The sequence below is a fragment of the Zygotorulaspora mrakii genome, chromosome 2 (genome assembly GCF_013402915.1).
Source record: "Zygotorulaspora mrakii chromosome 2, complete sequence".
Lineage (NCBI taxonomy): Eukaryota > Fungi > Ascomycota > Saccharomycetes > Saccharomycetales > Saccharomycetaceae > Zygotorulaspora > Zygotorulaspora mrakii.
In genome coordinates, this window is record NC_050720.1 from 700,048 (window position 1) to 716,635 (window position 16,588).

At 38.8% G+C, this 16,588-nt stretch overlaps 7 protein-coding genes across 7 annotated transcripts; 3 read left to right on the forward strand and 4 right to left on the reverse strand.

The window, feature by feature from the left end:
- Window positions 1-18: 18 nt before the first annotated feature.
- GEF1 (Gef1p) lies at window positions 19-2,331 on the reverse strand (the record flags this gene model as incomplete). Its single annotated transcript, XM_037287155.1, has 1 exon — window positions 19-2,331. One exon carries the CDS (start codon window positions 2,329-2,331, stop codon window positions 19-21), a length of 2,313 nt encoding a protein of 770 aa, XP_037143050.1.
- Window positions 2,332-2,877: 546 nt separating this feature from the next.
- Window positions 2,878-3,258, forward strand: SNU13 (RNA binding protein SNU13; the record flags this gene model as incomplete). Its single annotated transcript, XM_037287156.1, has 1 exon — window positions 2,878-3,258. One exon carries the CDS (start codon window positions 2,878-2,880, stop codon window positions 3,256-3,258), a length of 381 nt encoding a protein of 126 aa, XP_037143051.1.
- Window positions 3,259-3,401: 143 nt separating this feature from the next.
- On the reverse strand, window positions 3,402-6,434 carry HG535_0B03630 (uncharacterized protein; the record flags this gene model as incomplete). The annotated part of the gene is made up of 1 exon (XM_037287157.1): window positions 3,402-6,434. The coding sequence occupies one exon, from the start codon at window positions 6,432-6,434 to the stop codon at window positions 3,402-3,404; it is 3,033 nt and encodes a 1,010-aa protein (XP_037143052.1).
- Window positions 6,435-6,610: 176 nt separating this feature from the next.
- MLO127 (Mlo127p) lies at window positions 6,611-9,985 on the reverse strand (the record flags this gene model as incomplete). The annotated part of the gene is made up of 1 exon (XM_037287158.1): window positions 6,611-9,985. One exon carries the CDS (start codon window positions 9,983-9,985, stop codon window positions 6,611-6,613), a length of 3,375 nt encoding a protein of 1,124 aa, XP_037143053.1.
- Window positions 9,986-10,424: 439 nt separating this feature from the next.
- On the forward strand, window positions 10,425-12,968 carry HUL4 (putative E3 ubiquitin-protein ligase HUL4; the record flags this gene model as incomplete). The annotated part of the gene is made up of 1 exon (XM_037287159.1): window positions 10,425-12,968. One exon carries the CDS (start codon window positions 10,425-10,427, stop codon window positions 12,966-12,968), a length of 2,544 nt encoding a protein of 847 aa, XP_037143054.1.
- Window positions 12,969-13,652: 684 nt separating this feature from the next.
- Window positions 13,653-14,318, forward strand: RIP1 (ubiquinol--cytochrome-c reductase catalytic subunit RIP1; the record flags this gene model as incomplete). Its single annotated transcript, XM_037287160.1, has 1 exon — window positions 13,653-14,318. One exon carries the CDS (start codon window positions 13,653-13,655, stop codon window positions 14,316-14,318), a length of 666 nt encoding a protein of 221 aa, XP_037143055.1.
- A 301-nt stretch (window positions 14,319-14,619) lies between these two features.
- HG535_0B03670 (uncharacterized protein) lies at window positions 14,620-16,581 on the reverse strand (the record flags this gene model as incomplete). Its single annotated transcript, XM_037287161.1, has 1 exon — window positions 14,620-16,581. The coding sequence occupies one exon, from the start codon at window positions 16,579-16,581 to the stop codon at window positions 14,620-14,622; it is 1,962 nt and encodes a 653-aa protein (XP_037143056.1).
- Between the last annotated feature and the right edge of the window lie 7 nt (window positions 16,582-16,588).

The following is a 16,588-nucleotide window of genomic DNA, read 5'->3' on the forward strand; positions in this document are numbered from 1 at the left end:
TCACATAAATTACATACGCTACTCAGTGCGGTTAATTTTATTAATCATAGACTGAATTATAGCCCACAGTTTCTCATTGAATGTGTCATTCTGCTTATATTGGGGGCCATGTAATTCTTCATGCTTATTTCGTTCGAATCTGATAACATCCTTTCTTGTAATGAGACCTTGTAGGAAACCACCGTCCTGAACAATGACTGCCTTACAACCCAGTTGTTTGAACATTCTATAAACTAGAGACACAGGAGCTTCGGGCTGTACAATGACAGGACATTGAATTAGAAGATCCTTAAAGCTCAGCACTTCTTGAAGATTGCCATTTGTATTATTTGAGCTATCCTCACCTGTGAAGGAAACTATAATTCTATTAGTTTCAGAGCTGGTACTGTCCAATGACATTAACTTTGATATTAAGTGTCTTCGTAAAACGTAACCAAGGCATCTTTTTTCAAATTCATTTTTATCTTCAGCCTTGATTATGGGAAATCCATTCACCGATCTTTCTGAGGAATCATAAACCATGGATTCGAGTTCAGATAAGTAAATTATTTCACTAATCGTGGTCAAATCCCTCGTCATTATTTGCGCTGCGGTGCACTTTTCCATATACTCTTCCCGAATGTCAGGTTCGATTAGGGGAAAACCATTGACCAAAACCATTTGATCAGCAATACCACCGAGTGTATGGAAATAAGTTAATATCAAACGTGTAATGGCCACTACAATCATTGTGGGAATGATGTATATGAATGCACCCGTCAATTCAAACATGATAACTACAACAGTCAATGTTAGATTCGTGATACCGCATAAAGTAGCGGCGGCTCCAAGGAAAGCATAAGCACCTGGTGTTATTACATTGGCACCGCTTACAAATCTTTCAACCAACAAACTCAATGCACGCCCAAATGTAGCACCAACTGCCATAGAAGGCACAAAAATTCCAGCAGGAACTCTAGAGCCATATGATATTATTACAAAGAGTGCTCTAAGAACAGTAGCCAAGCACAAAGAAGAGAATACCCGCAAAAAGCTTACAACATGAGTATTCTCATCCAACTCACAAAGTCTATGAGTAAAAGTGGATGTGTTATCGTTAGTTTTACACTCATGGAAAAGGATACCCATACTTTCGGTCATATCGAGCTTTAAGAATTCATTAAAGTAACTCACTAACGCGGTTAAAAAAGTGAGTATAATAACTTCTTGCACTGGCCATTTCGACAAATATCTTTTTCTGAATTGTACGTAATGAATATTCCATTTGCTTACCAGCTTTCCGTAAACACCACCAAAAATACCTAAAATAATGAATACTGGTATTTCTTCAACTCTCCAATCTCTATCATAAGTCACATTGAACAAAATAATCTTTCCATTTCTAAAAGGATTAATGTATTCCAAAGTGGCTACTGCAACGAGCGCAACGTAAAATGATTTCCATAATGTCGATGGGCTGAACTCCGAGGATGAGGCAATCTCTTCCAAGCCAAACAAAACTCCACCTATTGGTGATCCAAATGCAACTGCAACGCCGGCACCACTTGCGGCGGTTAAATACTCCGATTGCTTCGAGTAGGTCAGTACGTCTTTCAGAAGCCAATTTGTGATCACGTACCCACAACAGGTAGCATAATGGACGGATGGTCCCTCTTTACCAACACTTAAACCCGAAGAAATTGCTAACGGTAGCGCCACACTCTTAACTATCAAAGTCCTCAAATTCAAAAACTCATCCTTATATTTAAATCCCGAAACCCACACTTTTATCTCCGAAATACCTGACCCAGTTGCCATTGGTGCAACAAACTTGACCAGAAGTGCACTTGTCAGTGCAAATACCACTGAAAAGAACATAAAGATCATAAATGGGAAAGGCTCACCCGACCATTTCACCCACGTCCCGTTTTCAAGACATTCAAATTCTTCTCTCTTTGTAAGCGAAAATGCCCTTTTGGAGTTGCTCAACAAGTTTTTATCACTACAGCAGAATGATTTGTTCAAGAGCCAGTTTCTACCGCAGTGACCCGTCTTCCAGTTTACCAACGATTCTGTAAATATCTGTAAAAAACCTGCAATGCACCCGATTACGACCGCAATACAGGTGAGGGCTACCAGCGTCCTACATCTCGCCCACAGATGAAAGCTCCCCTGCCAATATTGGAGGCTTCTTTCCTGCGCATGTGCACGCTTGCTTTCATTGATAAGTCTGTTCTCCTCAGCTAACCAATCGATAGTGACAAAATCATCAAAATTCTGCGTTTCTGGTATTACCTTAGATCTATATTCATCATTGGCGGAACCGGTTTCAGCAGTATTTGGAGAGAGCATTCACAAAGACTGAATCACTCCCTTTCTTCGTTCCTCGACTGAATATCAAATTGGTCTCCCAGATTGCTACCCCGAAGGTTCCAAGTTCGGCCACTTCAAGATGATTAGACCCGGCCGAAAATTGAATGAACCACTGAATGAACCACCCTGATACCCCGAACGGAATCTTAATGAACTTATACAATGACACAGCACGTTTGTCTCCCTCGAACCGCCAGTGGCTTCTTTCTTCAAGTCTTGTTACAGAAATCGATGCCAATCAGATTGCCAAAAAGGGCCATGTGATAATGGCGTGATATTCAGCTGACTTGATTTGATGAAATCTTAATTACGTATATAATGATTGAAAATTTTCAATGCTCATCGCATCGCATTGCATAGCGAACTCATCGAACTTTCCATCTGGTTTTGCAATACTAAGAAGATGACAATCGCTGATACAGACTCAGTGAGTTCAATAGATATCTTAACTGGACATTCAAGCGAGCTACCGTTTTATTCTGCAAGGAACTTGAATACCAAGCATATAAGAAAGTATTATTAAAAATGTCTGCACCAAACCCAAAGGCGTTCCCGCTTGCTGACGAAGCATTGACTCAACAGATCTTAGACGTTGTTCAACAAGCCGCTAACCTGAGACAATTGAAGAAGGGTGCTAACGAAGCCACCAAGACTTTGAATCGTGGTATCTCCGAATTCATCATTATGGCTGCTGATTGTGAACCTATTGAAATTCTTTTGCATTTGCCTTTGCTTTGTGAGGACAAGAACGTTCCATACGTTTTTGTTCCATCGAGAGTCGCACTAGGCAGAGCTTGCGGTGTTTCCAGACCTGTTATTTCTGCTTCTATTACAACGAATGACGCTTCCTCTTTGAAGAATCAAATCTTTGCTGTCAAGGATAAGATCGAAACCTTATTGATCTAATTGGTGTTCTATATACATTTATATATAGGTATATATCTATGAAACCCCACATAGAAGAAAAGGATATAATTACTCTACCAGAAATTCTACATCTTTTGACTGTCTGAAAAGGTGTTGTGATTTGTCGTCTGCTCGAGGGTTTATTAATCTTCATTGTACATGTGCGACCTGCCTTTTACCACCTCAGTGAGAGTGAAAATCGTGCCGTCTGCGCAAGTAACGACGAAAAGCGGTGTGCGTCTAGGTCCGCTCTCCAATCTCGAATGCGTTGAGTGTGCTTCTTTTGAACTGTACGGAACCGGTGAAATATTAGTTACTTTCGAGTTTATGTTGAATCGGCCAATGAAAGATGTTCTATCTTCACCTTGGAGAACGCCTCGGAAGATGCGGTATAGGCTAACACAATTGCGATAATCTATTAATGCATCGTATGCCCTTGGAACATTGTTTCTATACCCGGAAGTGAAAAAACTTCTCATGATAGCACACGCTGTGACATGTGTCTGCCTCTCATGAGACGGCGTCTCCTGAAAAAAGTTTCCCTCGATCTCCTTGTAAGCACTTTTTACCGCTCCGCCATGATATGGTGCTGCTGTCTCTTGTGTATTAGGTGATAGCTTTAGTGATACTCTATCTGCACTCGAGTCGTAAAATATATTGTAAACCTGTTTGCTTGATCCATCAAAATGAACCTGGTTCTTCTCGTGATCAACCTTGATAAATAAAGCTCGACATGGTAACTCATAATCTTGTTGTGATACAAAAACATTTTTTTGTATGCGAATAATCTTAAAGTGTGCTACGTTTTCCTTGATGAAATAGACCAAGACAGTTTTCTGCATGATAAAATCAATGTATGATTCTACTTCGCAGGCATCATTCCAGAGAGCTCTTAGTATTATATTTCTGCAGTTCGTCCCAAGTGTGCAGTTCCCAACAACTTTCATAGAATCAAAATCTAAAATTGAAATATTTGTTTTTGGTGACTTTGTCATAACGACTAACGCTTGATCTTTTATATTCATTGTCAAAATTTGCAGCGGTATAAACCCACCTATATCTAAAACTCTTGTTTCATCCATATTTTCGAGTTTCTGTACATGCGCTACTTGCGAAATGTCACAAGATATCAAGCTCAAGCACCAATCGTAGTCTAAAATATAAAATGAACTTTCTTGGTCTTTCTCATCATAATTACGAATGATCTGGTATGGCCTAACAGGTAGATCAATTTTTCGATATGCCTTCTGAGCAAGATCGACAATTTTCTGATCAGAAGAGCTGTAAATCAGGATATATGTGGCTTCCGAACCAATGTCAAAAATATGGGATTTTGCACTCCCATTACCTTTAATTTCTAAAATTGGTTTGGCAGAGTCGGCAGTATACACTAAACAACCTCCTGCTGTACTGGTCGCAATATAATACAATTTCGATAGAACACGTTTGATCAACAGATCAGAAACGTGAAATCCTCTGGAAACCTGTACTTTGCGAATGCAATTCTTGTTATGAAAGAAACTCAAGTAGTCATATCCTTGAGAAATCAAAATATGAAATTCGCTATTATCAGAAGAATAAGCAGCAGCAACGGAGGTGCTGTGAATTTGATCTGCGAGCTCACATTGAAACAAACATTCGGTCCGTTCTTTACTGTAATTCATTATCTCTAGTTTTCCGCATTTCTTCAGTTGAACAAGTGTCTCATTCTTCATTATTACAGGGCCAAGTAAAGTACCAATCGATAGAATATCACATTCAACATCCGTAACGGTTACACCGCCTTTGGTGATCCATATACCGTCAGAAAACTCACAGATCTTCGCATCAGAATGGACATCATAGAGTTGTCCAAAACTTTCATATACTAGGACTCCTTCAGAAAGCCACACGTTAGAGACCGGTACATACTTTAGTTTTCTGGACCAAAGAACTCTCACCGGTAGATCATTACGTCGAGTCCTTCGCCACTTTAAAAAACCATGATGTCTGTTATAAGCACCACAAAAAATTCTGTACTCTGTCTCTTCGTCTTTTGAGGGAAGAATCGCTGAATCAAAGTACATTTCTTCAGAGTACGAACAGTGCTGGACTTTACGCCTATAGTTCTCGCGCAAATAATGCACTGAAATACCTTTGGTGTCGGAAGCAGTCAGATATACCTCGTTATGTAAACGAGTTATAAACTTGAACTTTTCGTTACGAACACGGCTCAATGATTTGCCCCCGGTCCATATTACTTGGTCATTTTGCTTTGGAATTGCTGAGCATTGGGCTTGGAAGATTCGTCCCGAAGCAAGGCAAGCTTCCAGTAATATTCTATCCGAGCTTTCGAAAACACAATGTAAATAGACCAAAATTTCGTGTGGCAATCCGTTGTTAGTGAATTTAGTAAGATCCTTAGCAGCTGTGAATAGTATCGTATGCTCTGTTGACAACAAAACAATCAATTCATCGTTGACTTGTTTATACAGATAATTGCAATCAAATTGAGAACCCGTCATACTTCTGCTAGTGCCTAGATACGTTCCGTTTGTCATACTGGCTCGCTCTATAGCAATCATGCCATTAAATGCACATCTAGCCACAGTCAATATAGAAGTTCTTTCTTTTAGAAATGCAAAGAACAGGAGTTCATCATCATAAACTGAATAGACCTTTTTGAAATTGGCAATTCTTTGTTTCATAAGAATATCGCTAACATTCCATGCGAAAACATTATGATGATCAAGAGTAAAATAAATTATTGTGCCTGTGTTCGCCAAAAAGATTTGACCCGTTCCTTTCTTAAATCGGATATCTTTTGGAAAAGCTAGCTTCTCCAAACAAATAATCTCTTTATCAATTATTTCATGCAGTTCTATCGTGTTATTATCCATGAAGAATACATGTATTGTTTGTCCGCTAAGTACCTTGAGAGAAATGTAAGCGCAGCAACAGATATGTCTTTCATTGAAAGAGAGATGGGCAATCGCTTCACTATCTTCAATTATATACACAGCGTCATTCATACATAACAAAAACCGCTTTTCATGGATCAATGTCTCCAGGCCCACTATTCTGCTGGAAGCTAGATTCGCTGAAGTGATTGTGTGCGATATACCGTAACTTACCTCTTCCGCAGCATGCGTCTGAAAAAGAGCAAGCTCTTCATCAATTAGTTTAATTCGATCCATCGGTGTGACATTGCTGAGTTGTCTTGTGCCTCTTTTTTCTACCCATCAAATACTATGTTTGCGCAGAGCATCGGATATTTCAACAACTCGCGATGCCGTTCGGCTCTTCAAAATAAAAGAAATGATGGAGTACATGTTATAGATGCTTTAAGAATGTGAATACACGAATAAATTTGTTAACAGTAATGTCGGTGAGAGAACGGTTGATAAAATGCATCCATGGCGAGATCATGAGAGCTTTTCTTTACATCAAGAATTCTAGTGTCTATGAAACCGATTCCATCCTCTGCCACTGCTATGAAACGGTTTTGCTCTTCAAGCATTTGATGCTGTTCACTCTTGATTGACAAATTTGATTCGAAGTGCAAAATATAGCTACCTCCTTGACACGTAGTTACCATAAAGATATCCGAGATGTTTTTTCCTTCTTCAGATGCCACATCAGAATTAAATGTATTTTGGCCAAAGGAGGTTATATTGGTTACTTGACAAGGCATTTTGAATTCAACTGATTCTTTAAGACCATTGTAGGACGTGCGACAAATCGTAACGACGTTGTTTGTCCAAGCAACTGCAAGATATATGCCGGTTCCGTTAATTAAAGATGCGCTTGTCATCATCTGATCATTGAAAGTCTCAATTGATTCAATGATTCGTCGAGAGTTTGGTATTGGCCTAATTCGTATAATATACGGAATTTCCAAATTTTGATTGCAGTGCTCGTCGTTGCAGAAAAGTTCGTATTCTTGGAAACCCTTGAAAATATTGAGCCCAACTACCCTATGAGAGGGGAAAATGTAGTCGTTCCTTTTAGGCATCTTCTTTTCATCATGATTTAAAGAAAAATTCTCTAAGAGCAGAAGGCTTTTCGTGAATCCCAAAAGAGTTATTTCGTTGGAGACAGATTCAATCTTAAACGCATTATCTTTCACAGAGTAGTCAATTTTGAAGATCTGAAGCACGTCTCCCGCAGCTAAAAAAAGATGTTGATAATAATTCTTTAATGTTGTAACCACGCTTCTCGTTCTTAGACCAAGATGAAACTCTATAACACCGTCATCTATTGAGAAAAGAAGAAGGTTGTTTAGTTCGTTATCATCTTCTGCAGTTTCATAATCTAATGATACGATAAAACACTTACTAAGTGTCTGTCGTTCAGCGAAAGACTTTTTTTCACTTGCTTTGAGACCTAACTCAAACCCTTCTTCAAACGGAACTGCCGCTATATCAGAAATTATTGCTTGCGGAAACAGCTTGGATACGTCATGGCGAGAAACTGTCTTTCCTGACTGTATATCATGAAGCTGCAGTTCTGTGTGTAGAATATTTCTTTTGTAATCCACACTATATTCGGATCGCAGGGAGTTGGTAACCACGTACCTTGTTGAGCAAGGAAGTTGTACGAATTTCGTGTGGAAATGCGAACTACTAGTAATAGAACTCGTTATCATTTCTGTCCCTAATAGGTCTGAATGAACACTACAAGAGATTACAGTATAATCATCAATCATAATATCAATCATCTCATTTCTAGAGCTTATATGGCATATGGTATGTTTAAAATCAACTCTTGTTATGTGAAAATCGCTATGATCCCAGACAAGTAAGTCGTCTGGAGTGTAGACGAAAACATCACCGCTTTTTGGGATACCACAAAATCGAACTCTTCCACAACTCACTTTTATTTCTGAAACAATTGCCATACTTTCCATGTCAAGCCTAAGTAACCTTCCACCAATATCGCCAAGCAATACGTATTTCGGCTGCGGAGAAGGAACAACGCACAACATTGAAATTGCTTCCAATCTAGAAGTGACATTGAGGGATTCGGTATTCACGGAGTGGCCCCGCAGTAATGTCAAAACATTATCGATTGCTATAACTGTCACTTTTGTACCTTCGGCGTCCTTGAAACAGGCTAAATTATATCTAACTAACTTAGAACTTTTGAAATTTTTTATTTTAATCTGGAGATCTTCGTTTGACCAGCAAAGCATACCTCCACTTGTAATGAAACAATAATTTCCTTCTTCGTCATTTTCGATATTTGTGGCAATAATAATAGCACTTTCGCTCACTACTTCATCGCTCATCGAGATATGAATCACTGACGAAGGGACGTCAACAATTTTACCATCTTGATAAAACCTACCATCATGAGTTTTCCACCATACTCTATCACGAGTGGACCATATCTTAAAAATTTTGTTTGGAGAGGTAAATGTCTGGTTTAGAGATAAGAAATCTTTAAGACCGATCCACCGAGACTCTAAAAAGCCTTTGTTGTCTTGTGAACCACCACAGACGACATGTTTGCTGAAGTTTTCTCCAACACCTGCAGAATAAAAGGCCGTACGTAGTGGAAAAGAAATAGTGTGGTATATCCTAAAGTTCTTCGTGCCAATGAATATTATACCATTTGTCACTGTCAGCAGTATACATTGTGAAGAGTTTAATGGCATGAATTGCACAACTTGACAGCCAGTCGCCGTTGTTGGTAGTCCACATAGAACGTGCTTACTCGAAAGGAATCGATCCCAGTGGTACACAAGCTCCTCAGTGTCTTCCTGTACTAGATCAATCTTGACAGTAATAGCGAAATTTGAAGTGGTGACGACTGTAAACTTTAGGTCATTGACAGTCTGCAGTAAAAGAACTGATGAGTGAAGTTCAATATCTCCACAACTGTTATCATTAAACGATTCATCAAGACATTCGCATTTTACAAGTTTTTCTATTTGTTTGCCAGCAAGAGTATGCATAGATCCCCCAGGCAACTCAAAAAAGAAATTGCAGTGCAAACTAAAAATAAAGAACCCAATATTTGATACGGCTTTAAAAGTGACCAACCTCTTTGAGTTCATTGAAGCTGTTGTTCGATACGCATCAACTTCTAAGGGCGTTTTTTCAATCAATGATAGCCAAGGCTGTTTCTTTTTTCGAGTATCAACCTGTTGCTGTTTGATTACCTCAAAGTAGTACCTCTTGGAAAATTCGTCAAATAGAAGTACCGACATTGCAACAAAATCTCTGCCGAATTCAAAATCGACGTGCCATGATATTTCCATGTTTATAATACTTTCAACGGGCTCAAATATACTTTGAGGATTTTTATCACTTCGTATGAAGTTGAACCGTTCGCCAGACACTTTGAACTGGATCGCCATTATTTGATTCTTCTTGGTATTCACATATATTTTTTGGTTTCTGTCGTCCAAGACCATGAGAGGCTGCTCGTTTCCGTTTCCTGCTCTAGATATATCTAACATATCCAGTCGGTCCAGGTTGCTATCTAATACTTCCAAAACGCCACAATCCTTGAGTATAAGCAGATACTCGGCACCTGTCAAAAAGTCTGTATAAAGCTGTGCAGCAATAACATAACCCGTAATTCTTGTTTGCGCCATATTGCCATATTCAAGGTCTTTTGAGTATGGTCCCTTTCTAATTACGTCAGGTTCAACTACAACCAGCTCACCGCCTCGCAATAGAACCACGCTTACGATCCATCTAGAGTTCTCCAATTCTTGCAAGATGATGCTGCAAGCCATGTGGACATGCCTTTATGACTTTGTCAACTTTTGCTGAAACAATATTCCTGTTGGTTTAGATTTAAAGATTCTTTATTTACCATACAGCATCGCAGAATCAAAAACAAGACGCTTAGCATCATTTATTATAAAAAAAGAAGGCGCCTAAACGAGGATCTTCCAAATAAGACTCTTTAACTTATAAGTATCTGTTTTAAGAGCGAGCTACAGTTAAATGGGTTTGAAGCTCACAATAAGAGTCATCTAAACGTGATATACAGGGCGAACCCTAGCAAAGGGAAAGGGGCGACGATTCTTCATATAATTTTTGTGTCCTCCTGATACACAAAGTCACGAAAACATTGAAAAGACGTGTGTTAATTATTTGGTTAAGGACTGCAGTGCAGGAATTGTAAAAAGGGCTCACGGTATCCTATTTTAGGAGAGTTTCGCTACTTTGATGATGCTAGACTTCCTGAAAAAGGGAAATGGCGTGCAAGGATCTGACATCAAGCTCATCAGTCATAGTAAAGTTAAGGTCGCCTCAAAAACTTCGGAATCAACACGTTCCGTTAGCGTGAAAAGGGCTCAATGCACTTGCTGTGGCACTCTATTGCATTTTCCTAGCAATGTCCCCAAATTTAAATGTGCGATATGCCAAATAACAGTAACATTAGCGGAGGAGGAACCAAATAAGGTAAATGATTGCACTGGTAAATCATCTAAGCTGAGTTTAAATGGTCTAAATGAAAAAATAGGGGAATGTTTGAATAACGGTAAAGAGTGGAGCACTATGAGCAAAGAGCAAAGATGCACGACACTTGAGCCTGTCACAACTTATTTATCTTTAGGGTTTAGAGATAAGCAAACTTTGCAAAATTCCTTTAGAAGCTCTGAAAAGCACGAATCGGTCGACTATGTGCAGTTGAATAGTTTTTACAATGCTGTATTGGAGTTGCCTTCCCGAAGACCTTTTTTTCGGATGCTTTGTTCTTGCAACGACCTTTTAAAGAAGCCTGGCGAATTAATTGAAGATTTTCATTGGATTTTAGTCATATTTTCGAATCCAATGGTAAGACAGTGTTTAGTTTTCAAGGACAGTAAAGTTTCCGAGTCGCCCCATATACGATCCGTATCATATGAACTGACGAAAAGGTGTATTGGATATCTATCAAATATCCCGGAAGGAAAATCGCTGGATAGGCTAGTACATTATTTTAAATATTCAAAAATCGATATATTTCGGAACCATGTTGAGACACTGAATTTGTACATCACTTTTCAACTTTTAAGAATTTTGCACAAGCATGACGGACAAGCGACTAATTCAACTAGAAATAACGAGATTTTTGATGTTTCTGAACACTACAATAATGCAGATAGTGGCAATATACTAGAGGAAACTAAGAAAAATATGTGGAACTCCAAGAGCGGCACAATAATCAACTCAAAAAATTTTAAATTTAAACTATTTGAATATGAAAACGATTGGCATATTAGGACAGCGACTAGATTGATGATGCTTCTCCATAAAACAAACAACAGACGTAAAACCTTATTGAATATCGAATTTTCGAATTCAGGGGAATTTTATAACATGATGCTTGATTTTATTGATTACAAAACCGATTTCGATAAATGGAAGGGATTAACGAGCGACCGCTTGAAAGCATTTACAGAACTTAATTTGTTCAATGGCAAAAGATTTACTCTTTGCAATTACCCGTTTTTATTATCACTTGGGATAAAAATTTCTATAATGGAATATGAAATTCGAAGGATTATGGAGTATGAGGCTGAACAAGCCTTTTTAAGCTCCCTAGATAAAGGTAAAACGGTAGCAGTTTATTTAAAAATCAAGGTGCGTCGGGAGCATATAGCGAGTGATTCCTTAAGATGCATCAAAAGCCATCAAAGTGACTTGATGAAATCCCTGAGAGTTGAGTTCATTAATGAACCGGGTATCGATGCAGGTGGGCTAAGAAAGGAATGGTTTTTCTTATTAACAAAATCTTTGTTCAATCCAATGAATCGGCTTTTCACATATAGTGAAGAGAGCTTTTTTTCGTGGCCCTCAATCAAGCCAATTGTCTTCGAAGACGAGGGAGGTTCGCAACAGAATGAAGAGCTCTATTATTTGTTCGGAATCGTACTAGGCCTGGCAATATTCAACAGTACAATCTTAGATTTACAATTCCCTAGAGCGTTTTATAAAAAATTAACCGGAGAAACAATATCTTTCAATGATTACCTAGAGCTCTACCCCAAGACAGGTGCAAATTTATTGAAGATGCTGGAATATGACGGTGAGGATTTTTTTGACACATTTGGTGTCTATTTCGAAATTACAATTCAGGATAATAATTTAGAAATTGAGAAAGGAAATGGAAAGGAACAGGTAGGAATTGGGGGAAAGAAAAAAGGAAAAAATTTTGTTAATTTTGAGTTATGCAGTGGTGGCGGGGACATCAAGGTAACTCAGCAGAATAAGAAAGAGTTTGTCAACAAATGGGTCGATTTTCACATGAACCAAAGCATAAAAAGGCAATTCAGTCAATTCAATATAGGTTTCCATCAAGTCTTTCAAAATTGCGTGGCAATAGAGCTTTTCAACTCGGAAGAACTAGAAAAACTTGTTTGTGGAAATCAGGAGAATAATTGCTATGATTTTCAGATGCTGAGATCGGTGACAAAATATCTAGGTGGGTTTACAGACAAAAGTAAGGTGATAAATTGGTTTTGGGATATCATTGACGGTTGGGATTTAACAATGCAAAAAAAGCTGCTACGCTTCATCAGTGGAGCTGATCGAGTTCCTCCCACTGGTATGTCGACATTACCTTTCAGAATATCTAGACTTGGGAATGGCAGTGACAGCAATAAACTGCCTCTCGCACACACATGTTTCAACGAACTTTGCATTTGGGAGTATAGTTCTAAAAACAAGCTAGAAAATAAGCTTTGGTGGGCCGTTACACAGTCGGAGGGTTACGCATTTAAGTAATGCGACGCTAGTTTATATACGTAATATATATATAATGTCAGTTGGTTATAGTCGTTGCAGTTACCCGCTCTTCGACGCGGGATCTGTACAAGACAAGGGCGGCTAATGGTACTTAACCTTTTACATTTCATAACAGAGACAGTTCAGATATTTAAAACATTCAACAAAAAGATGCTGAAAGCTACCAAAGGACCACTAACACGTATAAACTCCATTCATTGACTGCTATTCACTCAGCGCGAGCTAAATTCATCGTTGACAGCCTCTATTCCTTGTTTTTGCATACCTTTACAGTGATAGCCCCAGTTTTATAATAAAAAAAAATAACAAACGTGATATTCACGTGCTTAAAGTTGATTTCAGATAGGATCACATTTCACGAAATATTCTAGTAGCGTTGTTTTGGCCAATGAGAGTGAAGTATTTTCACTGCGCAGCTCTCGTGTAAAATTTATCGGTCAGTAGCGATAATTTACCTAGGATGAATTGTGGTGGTGAGCTAGAGTTAACGGACCTCTGTAGTTTGAGAAATCTTGAAAATAGATGAGAGGGTAAGGTCAGACTTAAACTGCGTTTATATCTTACTTTTGCTCCGTTTACCAAATAGGTGCTATTCTGGATTTCATTCTCCGTACTGTGTTAAGTAGCCAGTGATTGACCCGCCTCAGTATACGCATATTCAAGATGTTGTCGTTAAGAAATTCGATGAGAGCTCCATTGAGAAGTCCATTTAGAAATTTACCCAAAATTCCGTCTAGATTTATCTCTTCTTCCAGCATTACTGCGAAGTCTACCTACAGAACTCCAGATTTCGGTGAGTGCATTCAAGAGGACCGCAATCCAGATAAGAGTCGTACGTTCGCCTATTTCATGGTGGGCTCACTAGGGTTATTGTCATCTGCCGGTGCGAAGTCCACTGTGGAAACTTTTGTATCCTCTATGTCTGCGTCTGCGGATATCTTGGCTATGGCTAAGGTTGAGGTTAGCTTAGCTGCCATTCCAGAGGGTAAAAACGTTGTTGTTAAATGGCAAGGTAAACCAGTATTCATTAGACACAGAACAGACAGCGAAATTCAAGAGGCAAACTCAGTAGACATGTCTGCTTTGAAAGATCCTCAACAGGACTCAGATAGAGTTAAGGATCCAAAATGGTTGGTTATGTTGGGTATCTGTACCCATTTAGGATGTGTCCCAATCGGTGAAGCTGGTGATTTTGGTGGTTGGTTCTGCCCTTGTCACGGTTCTCACTATGATATCTCTGGTAGAATCAGAAAGGGTCCAGCTCCTTTGAATTTGGAAATTCCAGCTTATGAATTTGAAGATGATGAGTCTAAATTAATCGTTGGTTGAGCGACTATAGAGTAGCTTCCTCCAGTAGTCAAAGAAGAAAATTACATCAAAAAGAATCGACAAATCAAAACAAATCAAAGCATGAAAAGAAAAAGTATATTCTTACCATCTTGTAAGAATAAACGAGACACGTGAGCATATTATCCTCTTATATATATCTATTTATTAGTACCTCCTATTATTATTATTCTGTCAACATCTGACCAAGTATATATTCAGCTCAAAACGAAGACTAAAACAACATAAGATCAAAAAAAATTCTTGAGTTTTACACAAGCCAAGAGTAACAAAGCTAGGTTGTTCACAACAATGGATCACTTTTTAACACTTTTTCCAAATCATCGGGGACTTTGAGCCATTGTTCCGATTCCCATTCCAAAAGCTTTCTTTTGGTTTTGCGATACTGAGCCTGAACAATCGAATCCTTTACATATACGATTTCACTTGTATTCAATAATCTTTCTTCCGTTCCAGATAGCGTCGGATAACTCTTGAAAGGTGAAGCAATTGTTTCTAAATCGCGTAGCATTGGACTATCAATACTTATATCCTGAAATTCTTCCAAGATTTTGTATGCATATGCAGGTAAGTTTTTGGGTCGGTACCTCTTATCGTGTTTTATTCTCCAAAAAACTGACCAATGCAATTCAGCATAGCTTGGTACAAATCTTGATCTTCCCAAATTAGGTACGTATATGTTTCTCCATTTTCCGCTTTCATTCTCAGTCCTGAGCCCGATGGGTATCAATTCAAGACACCACCAAAAGAACGTTTCTAATTTACTAATACCACCACAAATTGAACTATATTTCTGCCTAGTGGTCTCTTCATTACTCAAAATTTCAGTTTCCTTGAATTTAAAAAAATCTCTTAGCATATTCGTGAACGGAATTGCACCAGAAGTAGCTAAGTAATGCCCATTTCCGGCCTCTAAATCCTCGGTACAAATGACTTCAGGAGGTTTTACTGCCTCAATTTTTATTGCCTGTTTGAAGCTCAGTTTATCATGAATTGTAGAAATCAGAGATCCGATTGGTGTATTTCTTTTAGCAAACTCGTGAATAGATTCTTTTTTAAAGACGACACCATGTTCGACTGCTTTACATAACATCCAACGTAATGCCATATTGGATACCGAGTCTCCTGTTTTGCAATCGACTCCCCATCCTCCTCCAACATCCGAATGATCCCCCATGAACCACTTTTCAACCAGATCAGGCGTTAAAGTCGATTTAGAGCCACTATTTTCTGTGAGTGACTTATTCAGAAAAGAATTCTTCAAGCTGTTTAATGTTTGCGGGAATTGTTCCGTATCCTCCAAGAATTCATTCACTCTTTTCAGAAGATTGCTCTCTTTTTTACCTGACGCAGCAGCCCTTGCGTTATGCTCATTTGCGTCGCTATCCGGCTTTAAAGTATGCGAAGGCGCTAAGGACGGCTCATCAGACGATTCTAAAATACCAGTTTCACAATCTGCTAAATCACTACTTGGAGATGTTGAATATGACATGCTGTCATAATTTGAATTGGTGTTTACCGAATGCGCCAAACAAGCATTTGGATTAGGCGCAAAGGATTGCTGCTTAAATTTTCCCTTCCTTTCATCCACAGAGACAGCATGTCTAACATGATCAACAATCCCACTCCTTTGAGTACAAGGGAATAATCTATCTCTCAAAATTCCAACTGAATTCACGGAATCAAATAAGCCCTGGAAATAGACGCGCACCTCTTGGGAGCGACAGAATGTCCTCTTAAACTCATCTGCAAGTGTAACATTGTAATTTGGCTGACTAGGTTGTTCTGCGTACTCCCATAATTCGTAAATTCTCCAAGCCATACTAACCATATCGTTTAATCCTCGATACAGAAGTCCTACTCTTTCTAGCATGCCAGCGAGGGCTCTTGCGATGAAGGCGCCTCTAGAGAACCCAAACATATGAATATTGTCTCCATTTTCATAGTTTTCCATTAAAAACACATACCCTGAAACAACATGGTGATCAACAGTTGAAGCAAACATTGCATCTGTAACATTACTCCAGTGTGATGTTGTAAATCGTCTTCTGACGTCGATCACAGGATCGAAGCCTGGTTCTGTACCAATTCCTGGCTGATAGTAACAAACCTGGATGTCACTGTTATCATTCTCTAGCATTTGATATATTTTCAACACGTTCGTGATCGGCTGAGGGCCAAAATTCTCACGAGTTCCGTCAAAACATAGTACAAGATTTTTCTGTTTTCTTTTATTCACACCCATATCCAAT